The sequence below is a fragment of the Rhinatrema bivittatum genome, chromosome 3 (assembly GCF_901001135.1).
Source record: "Rhinatrema bivittatum chromosome 3, aRhiBiv1.1, whole genome shotgun sequence".
Taxonomy (NCBI): Eukaryota; Metazoa; Chordata; class Amphibia; order Gymnophiona; family Rhinatrematidae; genus Rhinatrema; species Rhinatrema bivittatum.
The window spans coordinates 183,094,357-183,108,940 of NC_042617.1; the positions used below are offsets into that span (position 1 = coordinate 183,094,357).

The window sequence follows — 14,584 nt, forward strand, 5'->3', positions numbered from 1 at the left end:
TAGATATTGCTATTGTGCAGCAAAACAGCCTTTAAACTTAAGATTGATGAATCAATAAATAGTCGTCATTCTGTTGGGTCTGGGTCACATCCGAGAGCAAAAAACAATCCATTGATGTCACAGCAAAAAGTCAGATTGTCTACTTAGTTGAAATATTTTGTCAAATCTTCATGACAGCTGTGAAATACTTAAGCGCTAGATTTATGGTACATATCCGCCTGCCCATTCCTAACACAGACCATGCACATGGCCTGCCCCTTTTTGGCAAAAAGCTTTTTGTGCGCATAATGGGAGATACACGTGTGGCCACAGGCCTTTTTAAAATCCGCGCGGTGCTCATGGGTCCGAGTTACGCACGTATCTCCCAGTTTTGGCATGCGCAAGGCTTTTAAGATCGACAAGATAAGCTGATTAAACGATTTCTTTGCTTTGGTGTTTACTGAAGAGGATGTTGGGGAGATACCAGTTCCAGAGAAGGTTTCATGGGTAATGATTCAGATGGACTGAACCAATTCACGGTGAACCTAGAAGATGTGGTAGGCCTGATTGACAAACTGAAGAGTAGTAAATCACCTGGACTGGATAGTATACACCCCAGTGTTGTGAAGGAACTAAAAAATGCAATTTCAGATCTATTAGTAAAAATGTGTAACCTATCATTAAAGTCATCCATTGTACCAGAAGACTGGAGGGTGGCTAATGTAACTCCAATATTTAAAAAGGGCTCCAGGGAAACTACAGACCAGTTAGCCTGACTTCAGTGCAAGGAAAAATAGTGGAAAGTGTTCTAAATATAAAAATCACAGAACATATAGAAAGACATGGTTGAATGGAACAAAGTCAGCATGGCTTTACTGAAGGCAAGTCTTGCCTCACACATCTACTTTACTTTTTTGATGGAGTTAAAAAGTTATGGGATAGGTGGTGATGTCCTTTCATGGATTACAAACTGGCTAAAATTCAGGAAACAGAGTAAGATTAAATGAACAATTTTCTCAGTGAAAGGGAGTGGGCAGTGGAGTGCCTCAGGGATCTGTATTGGAACCCGAAATTTTCAATATATATTTTTAAATGATCTGGAAAGGAATACGACAAGTGAGGTAATCAAATTTGCAGATGATACAAAATTATTCAGAGTAGTTAAATCACAAGCGGATTGTGATAAATTGCAGGAAGACCTTGTGAGACTGGAAAATTGGTCATCCAAATGGCAGATGAAATTTAATGTGGATAAGTGCAAGGTGATGCATATAGGGAAAAATAACCCATGCTATAGTTACACAATGTTAGGTTCCATATTAGGAGCTACCGCCCAAGAATAAAACGGAAAATGTCATAATGTCATTATTTATTTATTTATTTATTTATTTATAGATTTTTTTATACCGGAGTACGTAAGTAACATCACCTCGGTTTACATTCAAACAGTAATTCAGCATTGCGCTTTACAATATAACTTAGTAACTGAACGAATACAATACCATGTATAACTTTGTATTAATAGAATATAAACAATAAATGAGAAACTGTGGAAATTAGGAAGAGTAGTATAAGATTTAGTTCATTAATAGTAGGCTTTTTTAAATAACCAGGTTTTGAGGTTTTGTTTAAATTTTTTGTGACAAAGTTCCTGGCGTAATTCAGAGGGCATGGTGTTCCATATTGTTGATCCGGCAATAATGAAAGATCGTTCTTTTGTACTAGAGAGTTTAGTCAGATTGGGTGCTGGAATCTTTAGTTTGGCTAAATTCTGGAATCTCGTTGGGCGGGAAGAAGTTTTGAATTGTAGTTGATCTGTGAACCAGAGCATATCTCTATTTTGAATGGCTTTATGTATCAGCGTCATAGATTTATAAATTATCCTAGAAGCCACGGGTAGCCAGTGCAAAGACTGAAGTGCTGGGGTGATGTGATCATGGCGGCTTGTGTCGGTGATAATGTGGGCAGCTGCATTTTGCAACATTTGCAAAGGTTGAATGGTGGCTTTAGGAAGACCCAGTAGCAGAGCATTGCAGTAATCAATCTTTGATAAAATAGTTGCTTGTAAGACTGTGTGGAAGTCATATTGGTATAAAAGAGATTTAATACGTTTAAGCGTGTGTAGCTTAAAGAAACCATTTTTGACTGTATCCGCGATGAATTTTTTAAACGTGAGATTGCTGTCAATGATGATACCAAGGCTGCGTACATGCTGTGAAATAGTGGAGTTGTCTTGTGAAATACCAGAGTTGATCAGTGTTGTATTTTTTGGAGGTGAAATTATGATAAGCTCAGTTTTATTGGTATTGATAGCCAATTGGTTGTCTGTGAGGATTGTTTTAATTTCTAATAAAGCTGCCTTCCAAGTACTCAGGGCATTTGTGATTGTGCTGGTAATAGGTATGAGTATTTGAACATCATCTGCGTAGATGAAGTGTTGAAGACCCAGTTTTGAAAGTAACCGGCATAGAGGTGTAAGGTAAACATTGAATAATGTGGAGGATAGAGATGATCCTTGGGGGACTCCTTGAGAGAGGTTTCTTGGTTTGGATTCACTTCGTCCACATCTAACGCTGTATGTTCTGTTGCTCAGGAATGACTGAAACCATAGTAATGCCGATCCAGAGATACCTATTTCAGAGAGGCGGATAATCAGGGTGTGGTGGTTTACCGTGTCGAAAGCAGCTGATATATCAAGAAGGGCGATGAGGTATGATTTGCCAGCATCTAAAGCTTTTAGTAGCACCTCAGAAAGTGATATCAAAAGCGTTTCCGTGCTATGGTATTTTCTAAATCCATACTGGGATGGGAAGAGTATTTGATGAACATTTAAATAATCAGTTAGTTGTTTGTTGATGACTCTTTCCATAATTTTTGAAAGGAAGGGTAGGTTTGATACTGGTCGAAAGTTTGCTGGATCAGATGAATCTAGGTTAGATTTTTTTATCATTGGAGTTATGAAAGCATGCTTAAGTATAGAAGGAACTATGCCTGTGGTGATGGATTTGTTAAGAATCTTTGCAATAGGTTTTGCTATTGTAGAACGTATTAAAAGAAGAGTCTTAGTGGGTAAGATGTCTGTAGGGTGGAAAGCTGGATTCATTTTCTTTAAAATTGACTCAACTTCAATACCAGTAGTGATCTCAAGATTAGATAGCTTTGTTTCAAATTTAACTTGAGTGGTTGATGTAGTTTGGTTGGTGTGTGAAGGAGCAGGAAATGATTTGAATCGCGTTAAAATAGAATGTATTTTGTATTTTGTTATAAAAGAACGTAGCTAGTTCCTCACATTTTGAGTCATCGTTGTTGTTTGGACTGTTGTGAGCTGGAGCAGTAACAAGGCTTTTGACATATTGGAAGAGTGCTTGAGGGTTGAATTGATATTGGTGAATTCTGGCAGCCTAGAAATCTTTTTTTGTTTTATCGGTGGTTTGGCGATATTTGTGAAGCAATGATTTGAATTTTAATAATGTCGTAGAATTTTGGTTTCTGCTCCATTCTTTTTCTGTCTTACGTAGCTCCATTTTCATAGCTTTAAGATCGGTAGTATACCAAGGTTTTTTCTTTAATATTTTTTCAGAATAGATTTCTTTGGATTGAATGGGACAGAGATTCTCTGCTATGTTACTAGTAATTTTAAACCAAGAAGATGTAGCTGTTTCAGCGTCTGTGAGATCTAAATTTTTGAGATCTTCTGAGATCACATTATTAATTTCATCTGTTTGACCTTGTTTTCAGAAGTAGATAGTTTTTTTGCTGTGAACATTAGTTGGTAAGTGCTTTATTGTACAGCAGGTGTCAATCCGAAAATGGTCCGACCAAGGATTAGGAGTGCAGAGGGGAGGTTTTGTTTCAATATGAGAGTTAGTAAAAATGACATCAAGGGTATGACCAGCTTTGTGAGTCGGGTTAGTCACAGCTTGTTGAAAGCCCAGAGCATTAAGAGAGGTCAATAATGCTTCACAGGATGGGGATAGAGGGATGCGATCAAAGTGTAGATTCAAATCCCCGAGTATAATTGTTGGGAGGTGATTATCCAAGTTTTTGATAATAAATTCTGTTAGTATAGATGGGTTATTTTCAAGTATTCTGGGGGGGGGGAGTAGATCATGCCATAATGTCATAATGCCTCTGTATCGCTCCATGGTGAGACTGCACCTTGAATACTGTGTACAATTCTGGTCGCTGCATTTAAAAAAAAGATATAGTTGCAATGGAGAAGGTACAGAGAAGGGTGACCAAAATTATAAAGGGGATGGAACAGCTCCCCTATGAGGAAAGACTAAAGAGGTTAGGACTTTTCAGTTTGGAGAAGAGATGGCTGAGAGGGGATATAATAGAGGTGTTTAAAATCATGAGAGGTCTAGAATGGGTAAATGTGAATTGGTTATTTACTCTTTTGGATAATAGAAGGACTATGGGGCACTCCATGATGTTAGCATGTGGCACATTTAAAACTAACGCATAATTAAACTCCGGAATTTGTTGCCTGGGGATGTGGTTAGTGCAGTTAGTGTAGCTGGGTTTAAAAAAAGGATTGGATAAGTTCTTGGAGCAGAAGTCCATTACCTGCTATTAATCAAGTTGTCTTAGAAAATAACCACTGCTATTACTAGCAACAGTAACATGGAATAGACTTAGTTTTTGAGTACTTGCCAGGTTCTTATGGCCTGGATTGACCACTGTTGGAAACAGGATGCTGGGCTTGATGGACCCTTGGTCTGACCCAGTATGGCATGTTCTTATGTTCTTATGATCCTTTCTTTCATATCCCTCTGTTCCTCTTGTTCAAAGACCCTCTAATCTACTCGCTCTTTATCTGCACCCCTCCTCTGATCTCACTCACTCTCTTGCCCCAATCCCTTCATTTGCTCTCCATCCTCTTGCTGCACCACAGCTGATCCCCTCATTTACTCTTTTGTCCCAGCACTCTAGCTCCTCAATCTTGCCCCCAACCTCTCATAGCCCCATATCCTCTCTGATTTCCTTATTCACTCTTGCTTCCACCACTCATCTCCTCACTCTTGCTCCATCCCCACTCCCAAACTTTTCTCCCCCACCCCATCCCTTCACTTACCTCTAGGCAACACCCCTCAGCCTTTCTATTCAACCTCCCCTATTCCTTCCTCAGTACACCTTATCCCTCCCCAGTCCCCTTCCAGAGGGGGCAGAGGCTGAATCCAGGGCAGTTCAGTCTCCTCAGTTTACTGTACTGACAGCCATAGATGTAGGGCACTGTCAAAAAAAGCATTAGGGCGTGGACACCTGGCCAGAATAGTTTAAAAACATTTCATTGGAGAGCACCATTTCTTTTTTTTTTTAATGAAGAATGAGATTGGGGAGGTGCCATGTTCTCCAGCTACATTACTCCATAATTATTAGGACACTGAAAGCTATGCAGTATTTCACTTTCAGAGGCTACATCATAGGATCCAATGAGAAAATAAAACTGCTGACCACAAGTAATGAGACAGTCAAGGAAGAGAAGAGAGGCAGCAGCACTTAGACTTCTTCCTTCTCTTCTGCCAGCTGGGCCCACCTGCAGCTTTCAACCATGTAACTGTTCAGTGTGATTCAAAGTGGCATCAGGTTGGGCGGCAGAAGAGGAGGAAGCAGTCAGAAATGCTGATACTGTTCTCTGTTGACCAATCAGCTTGGGGGTGGATGGGTGGGGAGAGCTAATGCGGCCCAACATGCTGACGCTGCTCTCCTCTGCTGCCCAATAAGCATTGGGTGTTACGGCTATGGCTGCAGTGCAACCGCCTCACCACCAGGGGTCCCTCTAGTGCTGGCTCTCCTCACAGGCCCAGTCCATCTCCCCTGTCCACTCTATGTTCTGAGCTGTCCCTTATAACCCTGCCTGACAGTTCCCTCGGGGCTTCGGCATCGAGCTCGCCTGGGCTCCCTGCTCTAGCCTTCCTTCCTTGCTTGCTGTGCGTTTGGTCCCTGGACCTTGCCTTGCCTTGCGCGGCCTTCGGGCCTCTTTCCTTGCCTTGCCTTGCGTGGCTTCGGGCCTTATTCCTTGCCTTGCCTTGCGTGGCCTTCGGGCCTTATTCCTTGCCTTGCCTTGCGCGGCCTTCGGGCCTTATTCATTCCTTGCCTTGTGCGGCCTTCGACCTTGCCTTTGGTGTGTGTGTGGCCTACGGGCCTTCTGACCTGCCTTTCCTTGCTTACTATGTGTGGCCTACGGGCCTTCTGACCTGCCTTGCCCTGCTTACTGTGTGTGGCCTATGGGCCTTCTGTGTGTGTGTGGCCTACGGGCCTTCTGACTTGCCTTGCCCTGCTTACTGAGTGTGGCCTACGGGCCTTCTGTGTGTGTGTGGCCTACGGGCCTTCTGACCTGCCTTGCCCTGCTTACTGTGTGTGGCCTACGGGCCTTCTGTGTGTGTGTGTGGCCTACGGGCCTTCTGACCTGCCTTGCCCTGCTTACTGTGTGTGGCCTACGGGCCTTCTGTGTATGTGTGGCCTACGGGCCTTCTGACCTGCCTTGCCCTGCTTACGGTGTGTGGCCTACGGGCCTTCTGTGTGTGTGTGGCCTACGGGCCTTCTGACCTGCCTTGCCCTGACCCAGCCTGAACCCAGACACTGCTACTTGCCGCCTACCCTGACCCAGCCTGGACCCAGACACTGCTACTTGCCACCTGCCCTGACCCAGCCTGGACCCAGACACTGCTACTTGCCGCCTGCCCTGACCCAGCCTGGACCCAGACACTGTTTCTAGCCTTTCCTGTCTCTCTCCACCTGGAGCCACCCTTCTGGGTGGTGTTCACGACTTTTGACCGGAGCCCATGCGTAACAGTATGCCGAAGCCACCAATTTCCAGGGGAAGAGATAGGTCTTGGTACTACCGGTGAGCCAATTTTTCTTTTACCTCTACTCACATTATGCCTCAGCCTCCAAGTTTTATGTCTGTGCTTGTTGCCAGACTTTGAACTATCCCAGTTACAAGAACTGTCTTGCATGTCAACTCTCAGACCAAGAGCACTGGGTTTGCAGCAGTTGTCATAAGAGGAACGTCTCGGTCTATCAGGAATGTTTAAATTGTCTAACTCCAAAACCAGGGTGGTGGAAATGCTCCTGTGTTCCGTGTCTGTTACCACCAGGCAAACCCTGCCCCTGTTGTTCTGCTCTAGGACCAGCTGTTCCATTAGAAAAAACAATCAGCTCTCCTAACCGGTATTCTGCTTCTGGCTCAACTAAAACAGACATTTTAGCTGGCAGTTTGTGGAAAGAAAAACCCAGGACTTACCTGACCAAGAAGGCTTCTGTGATACCAGTGCTAGACCCTCGGGAACAGGTTTCTCTAAAACGGAGAGAGCTGATTAACTCTAGCAGGGCTCTGCTTCCCACAGCTGCTGTTGAGACAATAACGAGCACTTTCCCTAGACGTCCTAGAACTGCCTGTGCCTTCTCTAAACTGTTCCTCCAGAAACAAAATAAGGAGCCTCAGAGTTTGGCTCTAGGTATCAAGCCCACAGCAGTGCAATCTGTGTCTTCCATGTGCACTGCTTCTAACCTTGCTGCTCTGCCATCTGAGCCTGCTTCATCACCCCAAGAGGGGTCCGAGCCTGCTGCATCACCCCAAGAGGGGGCCAAGCCTGCTGCATCGCCCCGAGAGGGGTCCGAGCCTGCTGCATCGCCCCGAGAGGGGTCTGAGCCTGCTGCATCACCCCGAGAGGGGTCCAAGCCTGCTGTTTCACCCCGAGAAGGATCCAAGCCTGCCTCATCACCCCGAGAGGGGTCCCAGCTTGCTGCATCACCCCGAGAAGGGTCCGAGCCTGCTGCATCACCCCGAGAGGGGTCCGAGTCTGCTGCATCGCCCCAAGAGGGGTCCAAGCCTGCTGTTTCGCCCCAAGAGGGGTCCGGGCCTGCTGCACTACCCCGAGAAGAGCCTGAGTCTGCCGAACCGGCCCTGCTGCCGCCCCCGGAGGGGTCCGAACCGGCCCTGCTGCCGCCCCCGGAGGGGCTCGAACCGGCCCTGCTGCCGTCCCCAGAGGGGCCCGAACCGGTCCTACTGATAGACTTTCTGACTCAGCCTTCTGAGCCTGCTGAACCGGTCCTGCTGCTGCCCCCGGAGGGGTTCGAACCGGTCCTGCTGCCGTCCCCGGAGGGGCCCGAACTGGTCCTGCTGCCATCCCCGGAGGGGTCCAAACCAGTACTGCTGCTGTTCCCGGAGGGGTCCGAACAGGTCTTGCTGCCGTCCCCGGAGGGGTCCGAACCGGTCTTACTGACAGACTTTCTGACTCAGCCATCTGAGTCTGCCGAACCGGTCCTGCTGCCGTCCCCGGAGGGGTCCGAACCGGTCCTACTAACAGACTCTGTTACTCAACCATCTGAGCCTGCTGTACCGGTCCAGCTGCCGCCCCTGGAGGGGCCCATACCGGATCTGATGTCGTCCCCGGAGGGGTCCAAACCGGTTCTGCTGTCACCGACCCTGGAGGGGTCCGTACCGGTCCTGATGCCGACCCTGGAGGGGTCCGAACCGGCCCTGCTGTCGTCTCAGGAGGGATTACGGATTATTTCGCTGCCCCAGGTGGGGTTTATGTTCCCCTTGTCACCCCAGGAGGGGTTATGGAAATCTGCATCGCCTCTGCTACCCCAGGAGGGGTCTAACTCTGCCGTCTTGTCCCAGGAAGGGTTATGGACTGCCTTGCTGCCTCGGGAAGGAGTTGAACCTGCCACATCGCCCCAGGAGGGGTCAGACTTCATTATTGAGTACCCCCTGCTAAGATGGGACCCAGGAGGATGGGGAGGCCTTAAGGAGGGGGTACTGTTACGGCTATGGCTGCAGTGCAACCGCCTCACCACCAGGGGTCCCTCTAGTGCTGGCTCTCCTCACAGGCCCAGTCCATCTCCCCTGTCCACTCTATGTTTTGAGCTGTCCCTTATAACCCTGCCTGACAGTTCCCTCGGGGCTTCGGCATCGAGCTCGCCTGGGCTCCCTGCTCTAGCCTTCCTTCCTTGTTTGCTGTGCGTTTGGTCCCTGGACCTTGCCTTGCCTTGCGCGGCCTTCGGGCCTCTTTCCTTGCCTTGCCTTGCCTTGCGTGGCCTTCGGGCCTTATTCCTTGCCTTGCCTTGCGTGGCCTTCGGGCCTTATTCCTTGCCTTGCCTTGCCTTGCCTTGCGTGGCCTTCGGGCCTTATTCCTTGCCTTGCCTTGCGTGGCCTTCGGGCCTTATTCCTTGCCTTGCCTTGCCTTGCCTTGCGCGGCCTTCGGGCCTTATTCCTTGCCTTGCCTTGCGCGGCCTTCGGGCCTTATTCATTCCTTGCCTTGCCTTGCGCGGCCTTCGGGCCTTCTACCTTGCCTTTGGTGTGTGTGTGGCCTACGGGCCTTCTGACCTGCCTTGCCCTGCTTACTGTGTGTGGCCTATGGGCCTTCTGTGTGTGTGTGTGGCCTACAGGCTAGGGATGTGAATCGTGTCCTCGATCGTCTTAACGATCGATTTCGGCTGGGAGGGGGAGGGAATCGTATTGTTGCCGTTTGGGGGGGTAAAATATCGTGAAAAATCGTTAAAAATCGTGAAAAATCGAAAAATCGAAAAATCGGCACATTAAAACCCCCTAAAACCCACCCCCGACCCTTTAAATTAAATCCCCCACCCTCCCGAACCCCCCCCCAAATAACTTAAATAACCTGCGGGTCCAGCGGCGGTCCGGAACGGCAGCGGTCCGGAACGGGCTCCTGCTCTGAATCTTGTCGTCTTCAGCCGGCGCCATTTTCCAAAATGGCGCCGAAAAATGGCGGCGGCCATAGACGAAAAAGATTGGACGGCAGGAGGTCCTTCTGGACCCCCGCTGGACTTTTGGCAAGTCTCGTGGGGGTCAGGAGGCCCCCCACAAGCTGGCCAAAAGTTCCTGGAGGTCCAGCGGGGGTCAGGGAGCGATTTCCCGCCGCGAATCGTTTTCGTACGGAAAATGGCGCCGGCAGGAGATCGACTGCAGGAGGTCGTTCAGCGAGGCGCCGGAACCCTCGCTGAACGACCTCCTGCAGTCGATCTCCTGCCGGCGCCATTTTCCGTACGAAAACGATTCGCGGCGGGAAATCGCTCCCTGACCCCCGCTGGACCTCCAGGAACTTTTGGCCAGCTTGTGGGGGGCCTCCTGACCCCCACGAGACTTGCCAAAAGTCCAGCGGGGGTCCGGAAGGACCTCCTGCCGTCCAATCTTTTTCGTCTATGGCCGCCGCCATTTTTCGGCGCCATTTTGGAAAATGGCGCCGGCTGAAGACGACAAGATTCAGAGCAGGAGCCCGTTCCGGACCGCTGCCGTTCCGGACCGCCGCTGGACCCGCAGGTTATTTAAGTTATTTGGGGGGGGGTTCGGGAGGGTGGGGGATTTAATTTAAAGGGTCAGGGGTGGGTTTTAGGGGGTTTTAGTGTGCCGGCTCACGATTCTAACGATTTATAACGATAAATCGTTAGAATCTGTATTGTATTGTGTTCCATAACGGTTTAAGACGATATTAAAATTATCGGACGATAATTTTAATCGTCCTAAAACGATTCACATCCCTACTACAGGCCTTCTGACTTGCCTTGCCCTGCTTACTGAGTGTGGCCTACGGGCCTTCTGTGTGTGTGTGGCCTACGGGCCTTCTGACCTGCCTTGCCCTGCTTACGGTGTGTGGCCTACGGGCCTTCTGTGTGTGTGTGGCCTACGGGCCTTCTGACTTGCCTTGCCCTGACCCAGCCTGAACCCAGACACTGCTACTTGCCGCCTGCCCTGACCCAGCCTGGACCCAGACACTGCTACTTGCCGCCTGCCCTGACCCAGCCTGGACCCAGACACTGCTACTTGCCGCCTGCCCTGACCCAGCCTGGACCCAGACACTGTTTCTAGCCTTTCCTGTCTCTCTCCACCTGGAGCCACCCTTCTGGGTGGTGTTCACGACTCCTGACCGGAGCCCATGCGTAACATTGGGTGGAGGAATTACAGCAGCCCGACAGCCTCTCTTCAACCCAGAGCTGCAGGATTGCCTTTCCACAACTAGGCTTTCCCAGACCCCTGCAGCAGTTTGGCCAAAGCTGGCATAATCTGTAGTAAAAGGCAGATTTTGTGGTCTTTCGTGTGGCCAGAGAATCTGACTATAAGCTTTCCTGTAAAGGAATTTGAGTGTTTAAAGTTTATAATACAAGTTTTCCCACCAAGGGTTTTTGAGTGAGTGAGGTTCATATTCAGCTGTATGCGGCTGTTCTAGTTAGCCAGATAAACTTATCTCACTAAACTAGCGCTGTATAATCAGCGGTGCAACCATGCTGCTGAATATACCCGGCTTCCTCAAAGTTAGCCGGATAAATGAAACTGTCTTATTTTAGGATAACCCAATGGCCCAACCAGAATTGGCCGGATAATTCAGCTTGCTCTGAATATCGAGGTATCTGGTTAATTTATCTGGCTAACTTGACTTCTCCTCGATTTGCCCATTCCCTGCCCTGAGTTATCCAGCTAAAAAGTTAGCCAGGTATTTATTTATTTAAAACATTGATTTCCTGCTTATAACAAGCCATTTGTGCTAAGCGGGTATGATACACACAATCACTTATCCGGCTAAGTGGCACCCACTGACCATAGTTGAATATTCAGTGGAGCTGCTTAGCTGGCTAAGTAGTACTTTATTTAACTGGCTAAGTTCTATTTTCAATATCAGTCTCAGTGTTGCTTTATTTGAAAGACTGTTAAAGAAAGTATTTTAACAGTGAGATGATGTAATAGAAATTTAGAATAGCTAAGAGGGGCTACACTGAGTGGCTGCTTGCAATTATCCTTCAAGACAATTTCAGTTAGGGCATTATTTTCAAATATAGATAAATAGGAAAGCAGATGTTAGAGAGACTTCAGTCTTGAGGGAGATGGAGCTGGCTAGACCTGGACTTTGTATTGGCTAAGTACTGGGATTTCTCTAAAGTCGAGTATTCTCTATGTTGAAAGGAAAGGAATGTGCTTATAGCCCTCCCACACCCTAACCAGCCCCCACTGTCATCCCCACATCCTTGTGGCCCCCACTAGTGACCTCCCATGCATACCCTAACTAGTCCCTACCCCTACAACCCAAAATTTACTTAATCCATGTGGATATGGAGCTCAGTGGTTGAAGGCTCTTTGCAGGCCTTTCCAGGTCTGTTTCATTCCTCCTCATCCCAGGGATGGGGAAGAGCTCCATTTCATTCACTACTACTGGGGATGCCAGTCAGTCAACATCCCTAGTGGTGAAATTTGTCTGTTTAGCTGGTGGTAGCATTCTGGAATGAGCCTGCCCCAGAAGAACCAGAAATTGCAGATCTTGGAAATGTGCACATGTATGATACACGCACAATTTTGTGTGCTACTTGTAAACCATGTATGCACAAATTTCATGCGCAATGTGAATGGAAAAGTTACATGAATTATATATCACGCATGCATTTGCACGCATCATATAAAATTCATGTACATGAACGCAGAAGCTCATATACATGCAAATATGGGCTGTTGCGCAATTCTTTTAAAGCTATCTTCCTTCCAGCATATATATACTGTAAATGTCTGTGTGTGTGTGTGTTGTATGTGTATCCTGACAATTCAAGCATGCATGCTTTAAGATAGACACAAAGGGAGCTTTGTGGCAAGGAGAAAACTAGAAAAGTAGGGTCTGTGGTAGCATAGCAAACAAATTAAGATATGAAGACTGAGTGAATCAAAAGGATTATCAGCCAGTATAGTCTATATTTTTATGAAACTAGGTTTTTGATTGGTCTTCATTACTTTTTATGATCAGCATTCTCTTAATCATTTAGGGCTTGATTTTCAAAATGACTTAGATGCATAAAACCATATTTTATGTGTATAAGTATTGTTTTAAAAATCAGTCAGGGGCCAGTATTTGTAAAAGATGCACATAGCTCTTTTTCATGCATACTTTTATATGTACTGGAAAAGGGCAGAGCTGGAATAGAGTTACGACTTACACCCATATTTTTTTATTTTGAAAAATGCATTCATGTAAGTTACCCTGCAAAAGTTATGTCCTGCTCAGAGCAGGTGTAAATTTGTGGATGTTAATTTGCACACATACTCAGCCCAGGATTTTCAAAGTAAATTTTTGTGCCTAAGTCAGGTCTAGTTTTCCGAGCATATTTTTGGTTTTACAAAATGTTTTGTTGTTTTTATGCATATTTTTATGAATGTTTACCTGTACATCGATCAAGGGAGAGTGCGGTTAATAAATACCTAAAAATAAATAAATAAGTTCACTTTAGAAGACGCCTGTAAAGTCTGTGTGTACAATATCCATGCAGACTTTAGCATTATGGGGGTAATTTTCAAAGGAGTTACGCGCATAAATGTAACTACTATTGTAGCAATTTTCAAAAGCCATTTACTCACGTAAAGTGCACTTATGCGAATAAATCCTATGGACGATTCAATGGCATATATTGTAGCAATTTTCAAAAGCCCACTTACTCGAGTAAAGTGCATTTACATGCGTAAAACCCAGATTTACGCATGTAAATGCTTTTTAAAATCCGCCCCTATGTGAACTGCTATAAAAGTACCCTCCTTAAGAATAGTGGGGATAATTTTCAAAATGAGTTACATGTGTAAATGTAACTAATTTTGTAACAATTTTCAAAAGCCATTTACTCGAGTAAAGTGCACTTATGCGAGTAAATCCTATCAAGAATTCAATGGCATATACTATAGCAATTTTCAAAAGCCCACTTATTCTCGTAAATGCTTTAAAAAAATCAGGCCCTAAATACATGAAACTGAATGTAAAATGTGTGATATGCAATGAGCTAAGATTATTTTTTCTTTCCTCTAGGTTCGGATATTGTTCAATGGCTAACAAAGAATTTAACTATAGAAGATCCAGGTAAATGGAACATTTTTTTTTCCATAAAATTGTAAAATGCAGTGATATTTGAAATAAAAAAGGAAAATAGGAAAATAAACCACAGTTTACAAAGCAAGGAAGAACTACTATAATAAATTAAACTGTGTAACATTTGGCTAAAAAATACCAGATGTTGCATAATAATTTAAAATGATCATAAAGTGTAGAGAGAGACAAAAAAAGAAAAAGCAGGAATGCTAAACCAATACTTTTGTTCAATGTGCATTGAAGAAGACCTTGAAGAAGAGCCACTGCTTGTTGGCAATGGTGAGAGTGGAGCAGAGAGCATTTATGTGGAATTAGCAAAAAAGAAACATGGACAAAGCCATGGGGCTGCATGAGGTACTCCCTCGGATACTAAGAGTGCTTATAGGAGGTTCTGGCTAGTGCACTGATGGACTTGTTCAGTAGATCCTTGGAAGTGAGATTGGTAATAGAAAGGAAATTGTAAACTACCTGCCAGCTAGCTTTAACTCAGTGGTGGGAAAATGAATGGAGACTGTTGAAGGAAAATATAGTGAACTATCTATAATCCAGTGGATTGCAGGATCTGAGTCAGCATGGTTTTACTTGAGGAAGGTCAAGCCAAATGAATCTGATCAATTTTTTTAATCAGGTGACTAGAGAATTAGATCATGGTAATGCACTGGATGTGGTTTACTTGGATTTCAGCAAAGCGGTTGATATCACCCTCTATAGGAGATTCATGAATAAAATGAGCAGCCTAGGAGTGG

General features: G+C 45.9%; 1 protein-coding gene across 3 annotated transcripts in view; it reads left to right on the forward strand.

Annotated features, from left to right (window-relative positions):
* Window positions 1-14,584, forward strand: part of RGS7 (regulator of G protein signaling 7) — an 883,903-nt gene that overhangs the window by 330,450 nt on the left and 538,869 nt on the right. For all 3 annotated transcript variants that reach the window (XM_029594021.1, XM_029594023.1, XM_029594022.1), the window contains exon 3: window positions 13,779-13,829. In XM_029594021.1, coding sequence (XP_029449881.1) covers window positions 13,779-13,829 — 51 coding nt within the window. The remainder of the gene's footprint in view (window positions 1-13,778; window positions 13,830-14,584) is intronic.